Here is a 21,635-nt window from a genome sequence, read left to right as displayed (position 1 = left end):
CCGCTATTTCGAGCGCACTTAACTCCACCATTATTCCCGCCTTTCTCTGCTCCATTTCTTTTCTTTTGCTTCTAGCCCATTCTTTGATTTTCCCTTTGAGTGCATTGATCTTCTTACAAAGCACGTACCCTTTCCATCCTTCAACCTCCATTTCGCCCCACCATTCGGCAATCTTTGAGTGAAAATCCGGTAGCTCACACCAGGCCATGTCCATCTTGAACGGACGAGGTCCATCGTTCAGATAGCTCCAGCAGGATGGGGTTGTGATCAGAGATTGGTTTTGGTAATCCATGTTGATATATTTCGGGATATAGTTCAGCCCACTCCTTGGAAATAAGAATACCCAACCTGCTCATCGCCAGGCGATCTTGATTGTTGGACCATGTATATCTCGACCCCTCCAGCGGAAGATCAATAAGCTCGCTATCGAGGATAAAATTTGAGAGGTTCCTCATGCTAATTGTGATTCGTCCCGGTCTGTTCTTCTTGTGCACATAACTAACGGTATTAAAATCTCCCCCACGATCCACGGGCAAGACCATTGCTTTCGTATGTTGCTTAATTCGATCCATAATTCCTTCTGTTCCCGAGCCCTAACTGGCCCACAAGCAGCGGTAAACATCCATTGGATCTTGGAAGCACGGAGTGTGAATCTGATGGAGATCGAATGATCTTTTATCTAACATTCTTTCATTGCTAGCAAGCTTTACTTCCATACTGTGATAATGCCACCCACTGTACGCCTTGCGTCTTTTGTGATCCATTCCCAATTTGGAGTAAAAAAGATAAAATAACGCCTTCTCCAACAGCTTAAGCTTTTGGAGTAACTGGTAGTTTCACATGGTCTCAGAGCCCATGTCCTGTGTTCAAATTTCACAACTCTCTGTTATTGAAAGGTCCACATGAAATGGCTAGCCCAAAACGAGGGGCCACATGTGCCACGTGTAGGCCAACCCTAAAAAGAGGCGCCACACGTGAGGGGGAGTGTTAAAGTATAAAAGATTAAATAATGCCTTCTCCAACAACTTAAGCTTTTGGAGCAACTGGTTGTTTCAAATATATAAACAGCTAATCCTATTTATATTTGTTGGTATTGTATTGAATTGTATGGATATGGTTACTCCAGGCCCAAATAAATATCTGTAAATCATTTATCTTTTTTTTTTGAACAAGTGATATCTTATTAAATGGAAACGGCCAGGCTAGCCATTGCTAACAAAGCAACTACACGAAATAAGTATCTCGCGGCATATCATCATTCTACTGTAGGAAACATCAAAAGTGGCCAAATAGTCAGCACTCAGCAGCACTGCCCTCCCTATGAATAATACCGAAGCCGATGAAAAATATCTCTAAATCCCCCTCGAGCAGGTTTTGAAGCTCGAAGGGGAAGGAACCGCCATTAACCATATGATCGTGTTAAGAGAATCCCCCTTTACCCAAGTAATTGATTCATCATTTGAAGGAACCAGCTTACATCACTTGAAGGGGCACAGACCTCCGCCTCCGCCAAATTACTATTGCTGCAAGGACCTACATTAGATAATATAACAGTGTCCATTGGGCAAGAGAAAAATCCCCCAGTGCCCATCTTTTGGGGACCTCAGCCTCCGCCAAATTACTATTGCTGCACAGACCTCCGCCTCTGCCAAATTACTACTACCATCAAAATTCGACTTAATCTAACCCTGCCCCTTTTCGTAAAGTCGTAAACCACTTTGAGCTGGGGGAAAAACCCTTTGGAGGGATGATTGAGAATAGAGGCTTAAGATGCAACACTCTCGTTCATACACACCACTTTACTCCAAAAGTCATCGTGTTAAGAATATAGTCTACAAAATCCCAATCAAAGGTGGTATCACCGTTCCAAAGAAAATCATTAGATTTGATTTTGTTAGTTCTTTCAGCCGCTGAAAAAGGAATTCGCTGAGTGAATGTAGAAAATGTAATTATTTGCATTCAAGATAAATGAATTACCTTAATTTACCACTGTATTACTGAAAATGGAATAAAGTGTACAAGAAGATATGCATGCAACAAAATTTACATCCTTATCTTGGTATCTCACTGTTTCAAGAGGAAGAGGAAGACATTATTTTTGCAATTACAGTCTGAATTTTGGTAAGCTTGCAGGTAGCTGTTCCAGGCATGACTACAGGATTTTTTATGAACTTGTTCTGTGCTTTTTTGTTTGAGTAAATTATTATTCCTCTCTGATACGGAAGCTTATCTTCATGTGCATTTTCACTTGTGATTTTCAATTCTAGTACCACAATCATTATTCCATGACACATCATCAATAACTAGATACTTGAGCAAAGTTTCCTTATGCTAAGCCTCCCAATCTGAACATTCTGGTGAATTAAAATATTGCTGGTTTGGATCAGAACCAAATGTACCTTGATTGCCCCCCCACCTTTTAGTTTGGAGATTTTTTTGCCTATTATTATCCTCAATTTTCTTTGAGATGTTTGTCAACATTGTTTGTTTTGATTGGATTATAGAGGGCTTTCTTGAGCTTAATTGTTTCCCTTTCATTTTAATCCGATAGTTGACAATTGCTTCAAAACAGGCCGGGAAAGGCTTCTGTTCTTGCTGATCTCATTAAGAAAACAAATGCAAAGGAAATGAAGTGGATTGTCATGATCATTCTTAAAGGTATTCTGTTTCTTATCATGCATGCATCGGTTTTTTTTGGCCAGTGTACCGTTGGGATTTATATTTGACTGGATGACTATGTAGATCTGAAGCTGGGAGTAAGTGAAAAGACCATTTTTCAGGAATTTCATCCAGATGCTGAAGACTTGTTCAATGTAACGTGCGATTTGAAATTAGTTTGTGAAAAGCTGAAGGATCGAACTCAAAGACACAGACGGCAGGTACTAAAGCAGTTGATAGTAAAATATCGCCTTTTCACTTCTTACATAATCAGCATAAATCGATAAGCAGTATTACATCAAATGATTTTGCTGAAAATTATTCTTAGCTTCCATAATGCTATCCGAGTACCTGAAGTCAAATCAGTAATGCAATGCTATTCTTGGTGAGGCTGGATATAGTATATGAGGCACGAGTAGAGGTGGGTGCGGGGAATCGTTGTAACTCAAAATCATATCGCTTCATTTTATCTATATATCATCCCCCCCCCCCTCGCCCCCCACACACACACACACACACACACACACACACACACACATATATATATATATATATATATATATATATATATATATATATAGAGAGAGAGAGAGAGAGAGAGAGAGAGAGAGAGAGAGAGAGAGAGAGAAATAATAGAGTTCCTAAGGTGTCACCTCATATAGCTTATATGAGGTGGCGCTTAAAAACATAAGGGGCCCACATTGTTTGGGGTAATCCAAACCACTCATTTGAAAGGCCCTTAGATGGATATGGTCCCTACAAAAAATCAGGTCCATAGGATCGTCCTAACCCTTCCATTTATGGAGGTAAAAAATGGGCATATTTATGGAGGTTTATACCCATCCATTTCAACCTCCACAAATGGAAGGGTTAGGATGATCCTATGAAGTTGATTTTTTGGGCACACCCTATCTATGTGAGGGCCTATCAAATGAATGCTTTGGATCATCCAAACAAAGTGGGCCCCTTATGTTTTTAAGCGCCACCTCATATAAGCTATATGAGGTGACACCTTAGGAACTCTATTCTCATATATATATATATATATATATATATATATATATATATATATATATATATATATATATATTAGGAAAAGGTTTCTGAGCTCGAGCTCAGAAACACCATCTCCCATAGTTGTTTCACTCATCCAACCCATTCATTCTATAGGTTATGATTAGGATTATGATTTCTGGTTATGGTTAGGATTATAGGTTATGGTTAGGGTTATGATTTATGGAGGTTTAAAATGGATGGCTAGAAGATATTCTTCTATAGATTGAATGGTTAGGATTATGGTATGGAGATGGTATGTTAGGAACAACCTATCTATGTGAGCTGCTATAGAATGAATGGATTGGATGGCTCAAACAAAGTGGAGATGGTGTATATATAGTGCTCTAGCTCAGGCTGAGCTAGGGCTCAGAAACCTCGCCCTCATATATATATATGAGAAAAGTGTTCCTGCGCAGCTGCTCAGATAGCTTATCTGAGTAGCTGCTTCAAAAACTCATGTGGCCCCACATTTTTGGGGTGGTCCAAAGCATGCATTTGGAAGGCCCTTCCATAGATAGGGTGTGTACCAAAAATGAGCCCTTTAGGATCATCCTAACCCTGCCATTTGTGGAGGGAAAAAATGGTCAGAAACAGTGTCTTTCCATTTTCCCCTACACCTTTGATTGGGTTAGGATGATACTATATGCTTCGTTTGGTTGCAAATAAAAAAAAAATTCCATCAATTGTTTGTGGAAAAAGGGAGGAGACAAGGGAGGGGACAATCATTTATTAGACAAGGGTGTCATTATGAGTGAAGAGAGAGAAAGAGAGAGCACCATTCCCTAGAAAATTACATGGGAGACTTCCAAGGTAATGCTGATGTCACTTCCCTTTTTCCACAAAAATCCAATGGATTTTTGTTTTTTATTAGCAACCAAACGAAGCAATAGGGCTGATTTTTGGTACACCTTATCCATGGAAGGGCCTTTATTGGATTTTTGTTTTTTATTAGCAACCAAACGAAGCAATAGGGCTGATTTTTGGTACACCCTATCCATGGAAGGGCCTTTTAAATGAATGCTTTGGATCACCCAAAAAATGTGGGCCACATGAGTTTTTGAAGCAGCTGCTCAGATAAGCTATCTGAGCAGCTGCGCAGGAATACTATTTTCTCTCTCTCTCTCTGCTCTCCATATATATATATATATATATAAGAAAAGGTTCTTGAGGTATCGCGCAGCCTGAGCAACCCTCTAAATACACCATCTCCCATAGTTGTTTGATTCATCCAACTCATTCATTCTGTAGGTTATAGGTAGGATTATGGTTATGGTTCGGGTTATGATTTGTGCAGGTTTTGAAATGGATGGCTAGAAATTAGGCTCCTATAGATTGAATGGAGTAAAAAGAGGTAGGGGCATTCCAAAAACAACTTGAGTAGAAACATTGAGGAAAGACTTGATAGCTAGGAACATAACAAAGAACTTGACCTTGGATAGGATAGAATGGAAGAAAATGATCCACGTAGAAGAACCCAACTAGAACCAGGTTTAGAGCTGGGTAGATTCCTTTTACCTTCTTCATGCTCTGTTTGGTTGCCGAGTTTTTTTTTGTTCCTGGGAGTTTTGTGGGAGAGTAAGTTAAATTTTGGTCCCATCCCATGTTTGGTTGCCTTTTAGCACTAGGTTTATTTTAATCCCACTCTTGTAATGATTACTTGTGGAGTGAATTTTTTAATCCCACTTTTGTAATGATTGCCTTTTCATCCCATCCCAAGATAACCCCAGGAACAAAAATAAACTCAGGAACAAAAAATAAGCTTGAGAAGAATTTTTTTCTACCCAATAGTTCAAGCAACCAAACAAAGGTTTTTTTTTTTCCCACCATAATCCGGTGAACCAAACATGGGATTTTTATTTTACCAGGATACTTCCAGGACTTTTTTTTTCCCACCTATCTCCCAGGGTATTTTTTTCTCCCACATAACTCCCAGGAACAAAAAAAACCCGGCAACCATACAGAGGATTCATTTAGCCGACCCCAACTAGTTTGGGACAAAGGCTTTTTTGAGTTGAGTTGAGATTTATCACTATTCGTTGGACCTGTCTGTGCCTGTTTTCTTGCTGCTGGCCTTTTTAGAGCAACTGAATAGTTTAACTGCTGGAATTTGATTACAAAAATCTTGAGAAATGTCGTTTCCTGCCTCTTTTAAGCTGTTGACAGATGCATTTATAAATATTTTAGTGATATTTGCACCATGCAAAGCTATTGACAGAGATTTTACATCATCTTTGCAGGACATAGAAGTGGGAAAAGTTGTGCGGCCTCAGCTAGCTAAAAGAGTTAGTGATGCTGCTACTGCATGGAAACAGGTTGCTCCTAACTGCGAGTGGTTTTTAATTTAAGTATCTCAAGCCTTCTAGAACATAATAATTCACCTTCTTTGTTACCACTAGGTGGACAGATGGATCATATTCTTTTTAAAATCTTTTTTGTTGGAAACGATTTGCAAAGTGGGATCTCTAATTTTTTTTCTGTGCTCCTAGCATCTATGATGTGCCTGTATGGCTGTATCCTCCTGGAACCTAATATTTTTTTCCACCCGAGCTGTATAAATGGCACTACATGGTTTTTTTTTTTTTTTTTTTTCGATTGAAGATGCCACCGAACATTATACTGACAGAGGAATATCCTTATGATACTTAAGGGATTTATGATTTTTCCGTACCCTAATTTTTCCCTTTGCTATAGCTGGCTCTCTTCTCCGTCATCTGTTTGACAGAACTATAAGCATACATTGGTTAACTTCATGTGAAAACTACTCTAGAAGAGACTTGGAATGAATTTTGAAAGTAAAATATATTTAATAAAAGATGAAAATTCTCATTAATGATAATTGATGCAAAAGTTTACTGAAGGGTAAAATTTGTTCAAAATAATGCAGAAAGCCAGAAATAAAAGAATTCACAGGAACCTGGAAAATATGTCAGAATCTCATATTTTGATGACGTCTTCACATCATACTATATTACACTCTTGGAAGACTGCCATTGCCAATTCTCTGTGTTGCATATTTTGTAATTTTCTTCTATTTAATTAGACAAATATATTGTTCTGGTTTGTATCTACTAATTTTTTGGCGCTTATTATTTTCATGAAATCTCCTTTGATTTGTTCTGTTTACTTGTTTTCTAGCTTCATGGAAAGCAGGTAGTTGTCGAGTGCAAATTTGATGGTGATCGCATTCAAATTCATAAGAATGGAGCAGAGATACACTTTTTCTCAAGGTTGTAGCATTTAGATTCATTACATATGATTACCATTCAAAAAAAAAAAAGAGATTCATTACATATGATGAGCATGTTCAGCCAGTCATTTGTTTAAGATTTTAGAATTTGTTACTTTATCACTGATCACTTGTTCTCTATGATTCGTGGACACGGCATATTTTTACAATTGACCCGTGTCGACACGGACACGTCTATGGACACGTGTCGACATGTGTTTCGACACGGGCATAAATTTAGCACGATTCCCTGTTGTTATGTATCCTATTCTGTTACGCCATAAAGGAAATAAATCTTATTCTATTATATGAAAAAAGTAACATTCCTGTGTTTTGATTGAGTACGTATCTTTTCTTTTGCCCTTTTGTTCTTATCTTACTATTGTTTGGTTGATCTTTCCTCTTCCGTACCCATCTTTCCTGTTTTCAATATACTCTATAATCTGTATATATCCCTATTGCGTAAAGCTTCCTCCATGCACAGTCTTCATTGCTAGAGATAGTACCTTTCTTTATCAGTACGTTTCTTCATCTCTCTCTTGCTTTTGTTTTTCTTGTTTGTAAAACTTCTTGAAAAAATTGTCAACTGGTGACACAAAAATAACAAAATAGTGAATGGGTGACACCCTTTTGAAAGCTTGTGAACGGAGGTCATTTTACCTTTTCTGACATGGCCTTTTACATAAATACCCTTCAGGAAGAAAAATCCATTGTTTTTACTTCTCTTCGTTTTTAACTGTACAGAGGCTTTTTTTTTAAAACTTTTACTCTCTCCATTTTCATTTTAACCACCTGAAACCCATCTTCTCTGGCGTGAGGTGTGACCGGCGTGAAGATCTCTCATTTTTCTCTGGAGTGGGCGGTTTCCTGCGCTATTCCGAACCTCTCTTCTCCGTTATCAACTGTATTCCGGCGAGGGCTTCATTTTTTTCAGGCGAGGGCTTCATTTTTCCGGCGAGGGATTCATTTTTTCCGGCGTGGGCTTCATTTTTCCCCCATCCCCATCGTGCAGGTATGTTAGGGTGTCGTGTTTCATATTTTTTACTTTTTATTTTCGTTCTATTAAGTTACCTTTGTGGTGTATTGTTTCATTGTCACTATTTGGAAGTCTTTACACATCTAGGGTTTAATTTTTTATTTTTTCCCTATTTTGTTTCATTTTGACTGTGGAGAACCCCCTTTTGATAATCTTTCATTCTCGGTGTTGAGAATCCGCTTTTGAGAGTTGGTAATCCCCCACTTCCATTGTTGGGAACCCCCTTTTCACTGTTGACAACCCCGTCTTGAGATTGATAATATCCCTTTTTCAGTGTTGAGAACCCATTTCCAGTGTTGGAACCCCCCTTTTCCAGTGTTGGGATGCTTTATATCCAGTGTTGGGACCCCCTTTTGAGGTTCATAATCCGTCAATTTAAGTGTTGAGGACCCCCTCCAGGTAGATTGATAATCCCTCATTGCCAGTGTTGAGAATCCCCTCATTTCCAGTGTTGGTAACCCTCTCTAGGATGTTGATAATCCCCCATTGCCAGTGTTGAGAACCCCCTCTAGGTAGTTCATAATCTCCCATTTGTAGTGTTGGGAACCCCTTTTGAGGCTGATAATCCCTCACTTTCAGTGTTGAGAATCCTTTCTAGGTACATTGATAATCCCCCTTCTCCAGTGTTAAAAACCCCCTATTGAGGTTGATAATCCTCCTTCTCCAGTGTTGAAAACCTCCTGAAGGGAGGTTGATAATCCCTATTTCCAGTGTTGGGAACCCCCTGTTGAGGTTGATAATCCCCATTCTCGTGTGTTGAGAACCCCCTGTGGTTGATAATCCCCCTTCTCTTCTGTTGAGAATCCCCTGTTGAGGTTGATAATCCCCCTTCTCTTGTGTTGAGAACCCCCTGTTGAGGTTGATAATCCCCATTGTCCAGTGTTGAGAACCCCCTGTTGAGGTTGATAATCCCCCTTCTCCAGTGTTGAAAACCCCCTCAAGGGAGGTTGATAATCCCCCTTCTCCAGTGTTGAAAACCCTCTCAAGGGAGGTTGATAATCCCCATTTCCTGTGTTGAGAACCCCCTGTTGAGGTTGATAATCCCCTACTCCAGTGTTAAAACTCCCTATTGAGGTTGATAATCCCCCTTCTCCAGTGTTGAAAACCCCCTCATGGAGTTTATAATACCCATTTCCAGTGTTGTGAATCCCGGTTGAGGTTGATAATTCATATTTGTAGTGTTGAGAACCCCTTGTTGAGGTTGATAATCCCCCTTCTCCAGTGTTGAAAACTCCCTCAAGGGAGGTTGATAATCCCCATTTTCAGATTGTTGCCAATCCTCTTTTGGATCATTGTTCATATAGTAATTTTTGGTATGGTTTCTACACTTGAGAATCACATATTTGAGTTGCGAACCCCAGTTTAAGAAACATGAACTTACATTACAATTAATTATGTTCTTTTTTTGTGACAGTGATAATATATATAGTTGGATTGGGAGAAGGCAAACTCTACAATGAAGACGCGTGTAAGTGTAGTCTTTTTTGTTCTCGTTTTAGATTGTTAGTCAATAGAATGCTCTTTTATTCTCTAATTGTGATAATAGGCAAATGAGAGCCGGAGTCGAAAGTCTAATAGGAAGCCCGCAATGGGTTTAAAGAATGAGGAGATGAAATTCAAAGGTGGTAAGGGGAAAATGAAATTGAGAGGTGAAAAGGGAGAAATGAAACTGAAAGGTGACAAGGCAAAAATGAAAAATAGAGGTGAGAAGATGAAAACCAAAGTGACAGGTGAGAAGATGAAAACCAAAGTGAAAGGTCAGAATATGAAAACCGATGTGAAAAGTGAGAAGATGAAAAGCAACGTGAAATGTGAGAAGAGTGAAGTGAAGAAGATACATGTAAGTGTATTTGATCTTTACAGTTTTAATCTAAGTTACTTGATAAAAGTTCAAGCTCTGATTATGTATGTTGTTTTACAGGATCCATATGTCCCTGCACGATGTTCTCCATCGTGCTTTATTAAGGAGATGCGGAGTACACAGTTCCGGCAGTCCCACTATGATGCCATAGGCAAGACCCCTTTCAAGGACTTCATCTGCCTAGAACAGAATCCACTAGAAGAGGCTGTCATGCATAAGCATCTAATTAGAGCATTACACAGTAAGTGGGTTCCGGCGACGAAGACATTCACGCTAGGGGGTATCGCAGTTCCATTTAGGGCTAGCGATGTTGCATTGGCTTTAGGCCTTCCACTTAGAGGGGAAAAAGTTAATTTGGCGAGGGTTCCGTGGACGGACAAGAGTAAACCCACTCCTTTACTGCCTGGGTGGCCATTTCGTAGATGATCTGTTCTGGCATCTGACCTTTCTGTGGAAATCAAGGCCTTAGTTGGTCTAGAGGACCAACCCTCCATAGAAACTTGTGTGAAATATGTCGTGCTAAACCTATTCGCTACTGTGTTATTCACTCAGGCTGCACATCGGGCCGACCAGCTGTTTTGGTCCTATATCGATGATTTAGAGAAGATGTGCGACTATAACTGGGGGGAAGCAGTATACAATTGGTTACTCGAGTATATGGAAGTAACTTTGGAAAGTCATCGATGTTGCAACCCCGGCCCTTCAAATATTCCTTCATTAATGCTACCTGAATTTAAGACAACGAAGGAATATTGAGTGTTATACATATGGAAGTAACTTTAAATGTTACGGAAGATGTTAATTTACTTACAATGGGAGATGTTCGCTCCTGAAATGAGTCCCCTTCTATTGAGTTGAACTCGACCATCTGTTTATTCACCATATCAACAAGCACAAGAGCCCAATGAAAGTCTTGACAGCATGGGATTAAAAGTATCCCAATATCTTCTAACGGGATATGGTCAAGTGTACGATGCAGTAGCTCATTCGCCAACTGATCGGAGTCCAACTTATTTTTGTCATCCATTGAATCACGCCCTGAAGTCTTATATCCCTGTACAATGAAATGAATTTTGTGGGAACACTAAATGATGGATAAGTTGTAAAGTAACATGTATACCTACAAAAAAGCCTCTTACATGTAATGACGAAGGAATATATACAATCCGTCCAGTCAAGGCATTGCTGGAGGCGCACAAATACTTCCCATATACATCCAACACCTACAACTCAAAAAAAAATCTTAATTACCTCAACCATGGGTACTGAAGACAACACTTAATTTAAAAAATGACACTTACTTGGCCACTGAGGACTCCTTTCAGGTTCCACAACGTTTCGAGATCCTCGGCCAAGACTTTTACCCCGTCAACGGTCATGAGAATACGACTGCAAAAATATACAAAGTTTAGAGGAAGCAAATATCTAACTTTGAATAATGGTTAATTGAAAACAAGTGTACTTGCCTTTGGTCTTGTTTTTTCAACTTCTGAATGAGATCAGTTCGCCTCCGTGTTACTTTCTTCGTTGCCCTCTCACTTTTTTTCTTTGTCACTGGGGGTACTGTATAGGGGCTATTCTTGGCGTAGCTTGGTTTCCTATCTCTTGTCTGATTTTTCACTCTCCTCTCAATGCTCCCTAATTTTTCCGTCCTCTTCCTCTTCTTTTTACCCTCAGGGCTATCGAGAATGGTAACAACATCTGACGCTCCTGTTACAACTGCTTCATTTACGAAACCAACATCTTCACCCTGACTCATCACATTTATGACCTCCATTGCCAGTCCACCACTGACAATGTTTGATGTCTCCATAGTCAGTCCATCACTGACGATGTCTGTTGTCTCCATATTTTCCTCCTCTCTTCTTTTTTCCCCATCTTTTCTCAATTCTTCCTTCTCCATTTCACCTTGGACTCCCTCCTGTCTTCTCATCGCTTCCCACTCCTTCTGTATAATTTCCCTCTCAGCTGCAATCTGTATTCGTAAATTCTCCTTCTCCGCCTCCATCTCCACCCTGACTCTTCTTAACCTCTCCTTCTCCTCTTCATTCTGTACCCTCTTTTTTTTTATATTCTCCCATGCCTCTCCTATCTTCTCCCACTCTCTTTTTATCTTCCTATCCTCACTGGCCTCCTGACCACCCTCCTCAACTACAGTATCCCTTCCTTCAAACGCAGGTGTGCCGGTCAATGCTGGGACAGTAGGTGACTGCCCTAATGGTTCTCCCTGCCCAATGATTCCTTCTTCCTCGGGTTCCTAATATACAAATAAGGGATACAACACACAAAATTTGTAAACATTACCAAGTTAAATAAAACATAATATAAAAGGAGCTCCATTGCGATATCTGCTCGGGAATGTACCGCAGTTCGTCCTCTCGTGGTGTCAATGTCACCACTACCTAACGATTCGAGAAAGTTGTTAGATCAGAAAATATTAGAGATTATCTAAAATGGTATCTAGTAGATAGGGTCTCACCTCAGATTTGTCTATCTTCCCATGCTCAATCATAGAATACTTCTTCGATTCATTTCCTTTCGAGTTCCACTTCAGAAGACGTGGACAGGCATCTGGATTTTTTGGTATCCACAACTTCGTGTGCTCGAAAAGCCACACCTGCACACACAAGACAGACTTTGTTAATATTTTATTAATAGGAAGATAAATAAAAAAGGCAAACTATTGCAGAGGCCATGATACCTGCAATATGAGGGAGCAACCTCCAAGATATTTTCCGCCTGCAACGGATATGTTTAAATACTCGAGTAACCAATTGTATACTGCTTCCCCCCAGTTATAGTCGCACATCTTCTCTAAATCATCGATATAGGACCAAAACAGCTGGTCGGCCCGATGTGCAGCCTGAGTGAATAACATTGTAGCAAATAGGTGTAGCACGACATATTTCACACAAGTCTCTATGGAGGGTTGGTCCTCTAGACCAACTAAGGCCTTGATTTGCACAGAAAGGTCAGATGCCAGAACAGATCCTCTACGAAATGGCCACCCAGGCAGTAAAGGAGTGGGTTTACTCTTGTCCGTCCACGGAACCCTCGCCAAATTAATTTTTTCCCCTCTAAGTGGAAGGCCTAAAGCCAATGCAACATCGCTAGCCCTAAATGGAACTGCGATACCCACTAGCGTGAATGTCTTCATCGCCGGAACCCACTTACTGTGTAGTGCTCTAATTAGAGGCTTATGCATGACAGCCTCTTCTAGTGGATTCTGTTCTAGGCGGATGAAGTCCTTGAAAGGGGTCTTGCCTATGGCATCATAGTGGGACTGCCGGAACTGTGTACTCCGCATCTCCTGCACGATGGAGAACATCGTGCAGGGACATATGGATCCTGTTAAACAACATACATAATCAGAGCTTGAACTTTTATCAAGTAACTTAGATTAAAACTGTAAAGATCAAATACACTTACATGTATCTTCTTCACTTCACTCTTCTCACCTTTCACGTTGCTTTTCATCTTCTCACTTTTCACATCGGTTTTCATATTCTGACCTTTCACTTTGGTTTTCATCTTCTCACCTGTCACTTTGGTTTTCATCTTCTCACCTCTATTTTTCATTTTTGCCTTGTCACCTTTCAGTTTCATTTCTCCCTTTTCACCTCTCAATTTCATTTTCCCCTTACCACCTTTGATTTTCATCTCCTCATTCTTTAAACCCATTGCGGGCTTCCTATTAGACTTTCGACTCCGGCTCTCATTTGCCTATTAACACAATTAGAGAATAAAAGAGCATTCTATTGACTAACAATCTAAAACGAGAACAAAAAAGACTACACTTACACGCGTCTTCATTGTAGACTTTGCCTTCTCCCAATCCAACTATATATATTATCACTGTCACAAAAAAAGAACATAATTAATTGTAATGTAAGTTCATGTTTCTTAAAATGGGGTTCGCAACTCAAATATGTGATTCTCAAGTGTAGAAACCATACCAAAAATTACTATATGAACAATGATCCAAAAGAGGATTGGCAACAATCTGAAAATGGAGATTATCAACCTCCCTTGAGGGGGTTTTCAAAACTGGAGAAGGGGGATTATCAACCTCAACAGGGGGTTCTCAACACTACAAATATGAATTATCAACCTCAACCGGGATTCACAACCCTGGAAATGGGTATTATAAACTCCATGAGGGGGTTTTCAACACTGGAGAAGGGGGATTATCAACCTCAATAGGGAGTTTTAACACTGGAGTAGGGGATTATCAACCTCAACAGGGGGTTCTCAACACAGGAAATGGGGATTATCAACCTCCCTTGAGGGGGTTTTCAACACTGGAGAAGGGGGATTATCAACCTCAACAGGGGGTTCTCAACACTGGACAATGGGGATTATCAACCTCAACAGGGGGTTCTCAACACAAGAGAAGGGGGATTATCAACCACAGCGGGTTCTCAACACACGAGAATGGGGATTGTCAACCTCAACAGGGGGTTCCCAACACTGGAAATAGGGATTATCAACCTCCCTTCAGGAGGTTTTCAACACTGGAGAAGGGGGATTATCAACCTCAATAGGGGGTTTTTAACACTGGAGAAGGGGGATTATCAATGTACCTAGAAAGGATTCTCAACACCGAAAGTGGGGGATTATCAGCCTCAAAAGGGGTTCCCAACACTGCAAATGGGAGATTATGAACTACCTAGAGGGGGTTCTCAACACTGGCAATGGGGGATTATCAACATTCTAGAGAGGGTTACCAACACTGGAAATGAGGGGATTCTCAACACTGGCAATGAGGGATTATCAATCTACCTGGAGAGGGTCCTCAATACTTAAATTGAGGGATTATGAACCTCAAAAGGGGGTCCCAACACTGGATATAAAGCATCCCAACACTGAAAATGGGTTCTCAACACTGAAAAAGGGATATTATCAATCTCAAGACGGGGTTGTCAACAGTGAAAAGGGGGTTCCCAACAATGGAAATGGGGGATTACCAACTCTCAAAAGGGGATTCTCAACACCGAGAATGAGAGATTATCAAAATGGGGTTCTCCACAGTCAAAATGAAACAAAATAGGGAAAAAAATAAAAAATTAAACCCTAGATGTGTAAAGACTTCCAAATAGTGACAATGAAACAATACACCACAAAGGTGACTTAATAGAACGAAAATAAAAAGTAAAAAATATGAAACACGACACCCTAACATAGCGTAGGAAACCGCCCCACTCCAGAGAAAAAGGAGAGATCTTCACGCCGGTCACACCTCACGCCAGAGAAGATGGGTTTCAGGTGGTTAAAATGAAAATGGAGAGAGTAAAAGTTAAAAAAAAAGCCTCTGTACAGTTAAAAACGAAAAGAAGTAAAAACAATGGGTTTTTCTTCCTGAAGGGTATTTATGTAAAAGGCCATGTCAGAAAAGGTAATATGACCTCCGTTCACAAGCTTTCAAAAGGGTGTCACCCATTCACTATTTTGTTATTTTTGTGTCACCAGTTGACAATTTTTTCTTTGTATTTTTACCTACACATCATCACAGAGGCAGAGACAGACAATGATTGACAATGACTGAGCTGCACCAGATAGACTGAGCTGACCTCTTCTTTTCACAAGGTGATGGCCTATAGGCTATAGCCATTTATATACAATTTTTTTTTACTGAAAGTCTTTGAACTGTCACTGGTTTTGATGGTACTATATTTATTGCAGCTGCTGCAGGTCATGTGTTGTCAACTTCACGCTGCCAAACTCTGCCCAATTTTTTATATTGTATAGCATTTATAAAAGAAGGAAAAGTACAACAATAGTCTTGACTCATGAGTAGAGCACTTTAGATTACAAACAAAACTTATCAATGGTAGCTTTTGAAAGTCATCAAAGGTGAGTGACCTATGTGACAGGCATTTTATATGTTTTAAATATGTACAAGGATTTGGCTACTGATTTTGGCACTACACTATTTTAATACTTGCACAAAATCTGCTTTTCTTTTTAAAAAGCTTTCTCTGTTTCAATAATTGCACTACTGATTTTGGCACTATAATGTTTTAATAATTTTAGCAATACACTGTTTTTAATTATACAAGGGATCTGACGATTTTTGTGTCTTTTAGATGTTTTAAAAAACCTCTCTGCATGCGGTTCTTTAATAATCTCAGTTAATTTGTTTTTTGAAGGAATCCTCCCGCTTTCATAATTATCGAAAATTCTCATATACTTCTATATCTGTTTGATTCCAGTTTAATGGCTTCTTCTAGTGGTAGTAAATCATCCTAAGGCAATCAAGATGAAGATTGGAAACTCCATTGTGGAAGTTTGTTGAAAGATTGGAGAAGTTGAAAGGAGGAGGTGGTAATTAGAAATTCAGATGCAGTTTTTGCAAAGCAATATTTAACAGTTCACATACTAGGGTTAAGGCTCATCTACTTCAAATTTCTGGAGAGGGAATTAGAAAATGCAACCTAATTAATGATGATGATATAAGTATCATTAAGGAGATGGTGGATAAAGTGGAACATAGGAAAAAATTGTTACAATCATCTGGTGGCATGGCTACTATTCCTTTGCCTACATCTAATATTGGAGTGAAAAAAAGAAAAGGAGATAAGACAATTAATCAATATTTTAATGTTGCCGCACGTGACGAGTTAGATCATTTGATAGCTCGTTATTTTTATTCGGCTGGAATCGCACTATCAGGAGTTATGAATCCAGTGTTTAGGCAGATGATCAAGCATGCATGCGAGAATAGTTTGCAGGGTTACTCGGTACCTAACTACGATAGAGTCAGGACTACTTTAATGACTCAGGAAAAGGCCAACATTGAACAAATTATGAGTTCGATTAAGGATAGTTGGCCTCGACGTGGTGTTTCTATCGTTAGTGACGGATGGGCAGATAATAACAGTCGTCCTTTGATTAATTTCTTAGCTTCATCTTCTAGTCGTCCTATATTTTTGAAGGCGATTGATGCTTCTGGAAATTATAAAGATAGTGGTTATATGGCAAAGCTTTTTTTAGATGTAATTGTTGATGTAGGTCCAACAAATGTTGTGCAAGTTATCACAGATAATGCACCGGTTTGTAAAAATGCTGGACAACAGGTAGAGCCCATGTATTCACATATCTTCTGGACACCGTGTGTTGTTCATACTCTTAATTTGGTTTTGAAAAATATTTGTGAATTGGATGAAAGAGATAGAAGTCAATTTCATCAACTGATTTGGATTACTTCCCTTATCGATGAAGTTAAAATGTTAAGGATTTTTGTCTGTAACCATTCTCATACGCGCACTATATTTAGCAGATACTCTCATCTTAGGCTTCGTAATGTCGCAGAAACTCGTTTTGCCTCGAGTATAATCATGTTACGTCGGGTTAAAAAAGTTAAACCGTATCTCTTAAAGATGGTATTTGATGATGATTGGAAATTTCTCAGAGAACAAGATATTGAGAAGGCTCAATTGATAAAGAACATGTTTGTTGATGATGGTTGGTGGGAAAAGGTAGATTATTTGCTATCTTTTACTGCACCTATTCTTGAGATGATGAGAATTGCTGATTCTGACGAACCATGTTTGCACCTAATATATGATATGTGGGATAATATGATCGAAAAGGTGCAAGATGCGATTTTTACTCACGAAAAGAAGAATCATCTCATCGATACAAGTTATTTTTACACAGAAGTGCATGACATTTTAGTCAAACGATGGAATAAAAGTAATACCCCTCTTCATTGTTTGGCGCATTCTCTAGTACCCCGATTCTATAGTGATAAGTGGCTCGCAGAGGGAACTTTTGGGTTGAAACGTGTGTCTCCTAATCGGGATGAATAAATTTCTAAAGGTCGTAACAAGTGTTTTGACCGATTATTTTCGTCTGAAGAAACAAAGGCAAAAATTCGTGAAGAGTATGGGTTGTTTGCAGGATGTCGTGGGTCATTCGCTGGATGGGAATCTATGCGCGATAGATATTTCTCTGAACTGTCAACATGGTGGGTTAATTTTGGAGCCAGTGCACCTTTGCTTGCAGCATTAGCTGATAGGTATGAAAATCATTTCATTGAATTTATTATCTGTCTTCATTTAGAATATAGTTTAATTTATTTATTAATTTTATTTCCTCATGTTTGCAGGTTACTCAATCAACCAGCTTCGTCCTCTTTCTATGAGAGGAATTGGAGTACCTTCTCTTATATATTAAATGTAAAACGCAATAGGTTGAAGGCTCATCGTGCGGAAGATCTTGTATATATTCATAGTAACCTAAGGCTATTATCAAGAAGAGAAGAGAGCTACAAAGTAGGGCCTTCCAAATGTTGGGATGTTGTTGCTGAGCACTCAGATTTGGAAGTACCTATAGATTTGGATCTGGAGAATCTTTCTCTTAATGATCCAATGCTTGAGCCAGTCTCGGTGCCACTAGATGAAGATTTAGGAGTAGATGATGATACTTTATTCGATTGAGAACTTAATTTGATTTGTATAGCTTCTATTCTATCGATATATTAGTTTTTTTTACTAGCACTTTTTATAATTGGAATGTCTTCTATTTTTTATTTAGAGGTAAGGCCGTATGCCCCCCTCCAGTACTTTTTCCATATATCAATAAAATTTAAGGTGCCGTGCCCGAGTTCCTAGATAAATTTCGAGCCTAATAAATGTTTTTTAGGCTACACACATTGCATTTCATATTTGTTTTTGAATGGCATGTTTAAATGCTTAAAGTCATAATCTTCATATTGTTACATATTTTTCATTGTGTGTATGTAGCCGTGTCCCTTTTCTATTTACCGTGTCCCCTTCTATTCGCCGTGTCCCCGTTTCTACATTTTCAGAGGTCGCCGTGTCCGTGTCCGTGTCCACAGATCATAGTTGTTCTTGCTTCTTATTTTCTTGATCACAATTTATTTTTACATGAAGTCCACATAAAAACGAAGTTCGATTTGGTAGTTGCTTTCTACAGCCACTGTACCGCTGTAACTAGTAAGGAACATTGCGGAGAGTAAAGCGGAAACATGTGGGACGCATCATGGTAAACAAACATAAAGTGTGCACTAAGCCTCATTGGAAGCGTATAAAATGACATAGGGTTATGGTAGGCCGGGGAGGAAGGATTACTGTAGGCTAGGGTTCTAATTAGAGGACTTCATGGCTGGTTATAATTACAAGTTTTAGGGACTTATAGTGTTCAAGTGGATGTGTGTAGTGGGCCCCTCATAGGGTTTACATGAAGTGGATGTTTGTAGTGGGCCTCTCATAGGGTTTACACTTCGATATATAATGTATTGATGGGCCCTATCCTTATGTTGTCACTAATAAGTGACATGCTTGTAATATTGGCATGTGTGTGTGTGTGTGTGTGTGTTTGTTTGTTGCTACTCGGTCTTGTAGCTAAGCTTATCTACTCGGTCGGGTTAAATACAGTGGGGGCCCACATTGTTTGGGTGATTCAAACCATTCATTTGAAAGGCCCTACCCTAGATAGGGTGTCCACAGAAAATCAGATCAATAGGATCATCCTAACCCATCCAAAAATGGAGGGAAAAAATGGGCAGATTTGTGACAAATAGTGTCTGTCAATTTGTTTCCATTTTTCCCTCCATTTTTGGATGGGGTAGGAAGATCCTATGCATCTGATTTTTTGTGTATACCCTATCTAGGTAAAGGCCTTTCAAATGAATGGTTTGGATCACCCAAACAATGTGGGCCCCACTGTATTTAACCCGACCGAGTAGATAAGCTTAGCTACAAGACCGAGTAGCAACACTTTTCCGATATATATATATATATATTATATGGTGCCTGACCGTCAAATGCCGTGAAAGCGGTACCACCCTTGGTATTTGATCCAACAACAGCACACTTTTTAAGGGGCTGCTATTGGATCAAATATCAAGGGTCGTATGTTTGACGTATGACCTTCACGGGACTTGGCGGTCGGCCGCCATTTAATCTCTCTCTCTCTCTCTCTCTCTACACACACACACACACACACACACACACTTTCCTCTATAGAGGAAAGTTTTCCTGAGCTATAGCTCAGATAAGCTTATCTGAGCTATAGCTCAAAAACACATGTGGCCCCACATTTTTGGGGGGATCTAAATCATTCATTTGGAAGGCCCTTCCACGGATAGGGTGTGTACCAAAAATCAGCCCTGTATAATCATCCTAACCCAATCAAAGGTGGAGGAGATCAAAGGTGGAGGAGAAAATGGATAGACAACGTGTGTCCATGTTTCTGCCCATTTTTTCCCTCCACAAATGGTAGGAAAAAATGGGCAGAAACATGGACACACATTATCTGTCCATTTTCTTCTCCACCTATGATTTCCTTCACGTGGAGGAGAAAATGGACAGACAATGTGTGTCCATGTTTCTGCCCATTTTTTCCCTCCACAAATGGCTGGGTTAGGATGATTATACAGGGCTGATTTTTGGTACACACCCTATCTGTGGAAGGGCCTTCCAAATGAATGTTTTGGATCCCCCAAAAAATGTGGGGCCACATGTGGTTTTGAGCTATAGGTCAGATAAGCTTATCTGAGCTATAGCTCAGGAACACTTTCCTCATATATCAAGAAGAGGAGAAAGGAGAGACAGAGAAAAGAACAGAGGTAGAATTCAGATAGGGTAAAGAACTATGTTGCAACGGATATGAGTGTCGGATTCGGCAAACCTAAAAAAGAATGATTCGTGGATATAATGTTTTATTCTCAACATATTATAAAAAGTACTATGTTGAAAATTTTAGTAGGTTATGTAGATACAATGTTTTATTTTCATTTAAGAAACTTACTATTAAGATGTGTAAAACTCAAGAAGTACATTATTTGTAAAGTTGTGTTAGAACTATTTAGAAAAGAAAAGAAAACAGATAAAAGAGATCTAGAAGTGTCTTAGAGAATCCTGAAGTATTGGAATCCAAGACGTGTCCGATATGGATCCTTCGCCCACTTAGAAGAATCCATGTAACATGGGTAAAGAGGCAACTCCCGAGTTCTATCCCCTATATTTACAAGCATGCCATTAGTGCTCAGATATGTGAAATAGAGCTTCTTAAGAATAAACTTTGAACGGTTATCTTAATGTGCTGTCCAGTGTCACTGATAGATGTCTTCAACCAACCCAACAGTGAGAGGAAAATGGAGCTAAAGACCAGAATCTGGAATCACTTCTATTATCATAACATTCAAAGACTCTGCTGAATATATTTGTTGGCTAGAACTTCTTATCAGATCTTTGGACAATGTTAGTGGTTTCTTGTTTTGAAGTTTTAGTTTACACTTTACACTATGTCTTTCACCTTTAACAATTTTTGTTCTTATTTTTGTTTTCCTGATTATTCTGCTTATCCTCTTCATCAATTAGATAACGAGTATTTATGTCTGTTAACTATGGTTCATGATTATTCATTTATTTAGGAACTTTATTGATCATCCTGAGTATGGATCTGGTATGTCAAAGATTATCCTTCAAAACATCCTGGTCGACAGGTAAAACACATTTTGTTGATAATTTAGTAGTCAGGCATTGTATTTTTACGGGCTACAATTTATTCCCTTGGCCAGCTTTTACTTCTTTCCTCTTGTTGTGTGCATATATTCCACATATGCTTTATTCTTCATTGATTATGCTTTGAGGTTTCATATTTTCTCATATATCCTACAAAGAAATTTACATTAATATACTATTTAGTAGTTATAGAAAAATTTATATGAATATGATATTTAATACCTAAAATTTAATATTACAAAGAATTTAATAATTAAACAAAACTTTACATCTATAATGTTTTTAGTAACCTTTGATGGTCACCGA

General features: G+C 39.1%; 1 protein-coding gene across 1 annotated transcript in view; it reads left to right on the top strand.

Moving 5' to 3' along the window:
- ATLIG4 (DNA ligase IV) overlaps positions 1-21,635 on the top strand; it is a 66,124-nt gene that overhangs the window by 6,347 nt on the left and 38,142 nt on the right. The window contains exons 3-7 of the mRNA XM_077365727.1: positions 2,573-2,658; positions 2,743-2,879; positions 5,952-6,026; positions 6,850-6,941; positions 21,239-21,310. Of these exons, the coding sequence (XP_077221842.1) occupies positions 2,573-2,658; positions 2,743-2,879; positions 5,952-6,026; positions 6,850-6,941; positions 21,239-21,310 (462 nt within the window). The remainder of the gene's footprint in view (positions 1-2,572; positions 2,659-2,742; positions 2,880-5,951; positions 6,027-6,849; positions 6,942-21,238; positions 21,311-21,635) is intronic.

Source organism: Tasmannia lanceolata, unplaced genomic scaffold, assembly GCF_043159265.1.
Source record: "Tasmannia lanceolata isolate RefF3 unplaced genomic scaffold, GAP_Taslan_0.1 ptg000023l, whole genome shotgun sequence".
Lineage (NCBI taxonomy): Eukaryota > Viridiplantae > Streptophyta > Magnoliopsida > Canellales > Winteraceae > Tasmannia > Tasmannia lanceolata.
The sequence above is the reverse complement of the archived record's forward strand: the minus strand, read 5'-3'. Positions and strand labels throughout refer to the sequence as shown.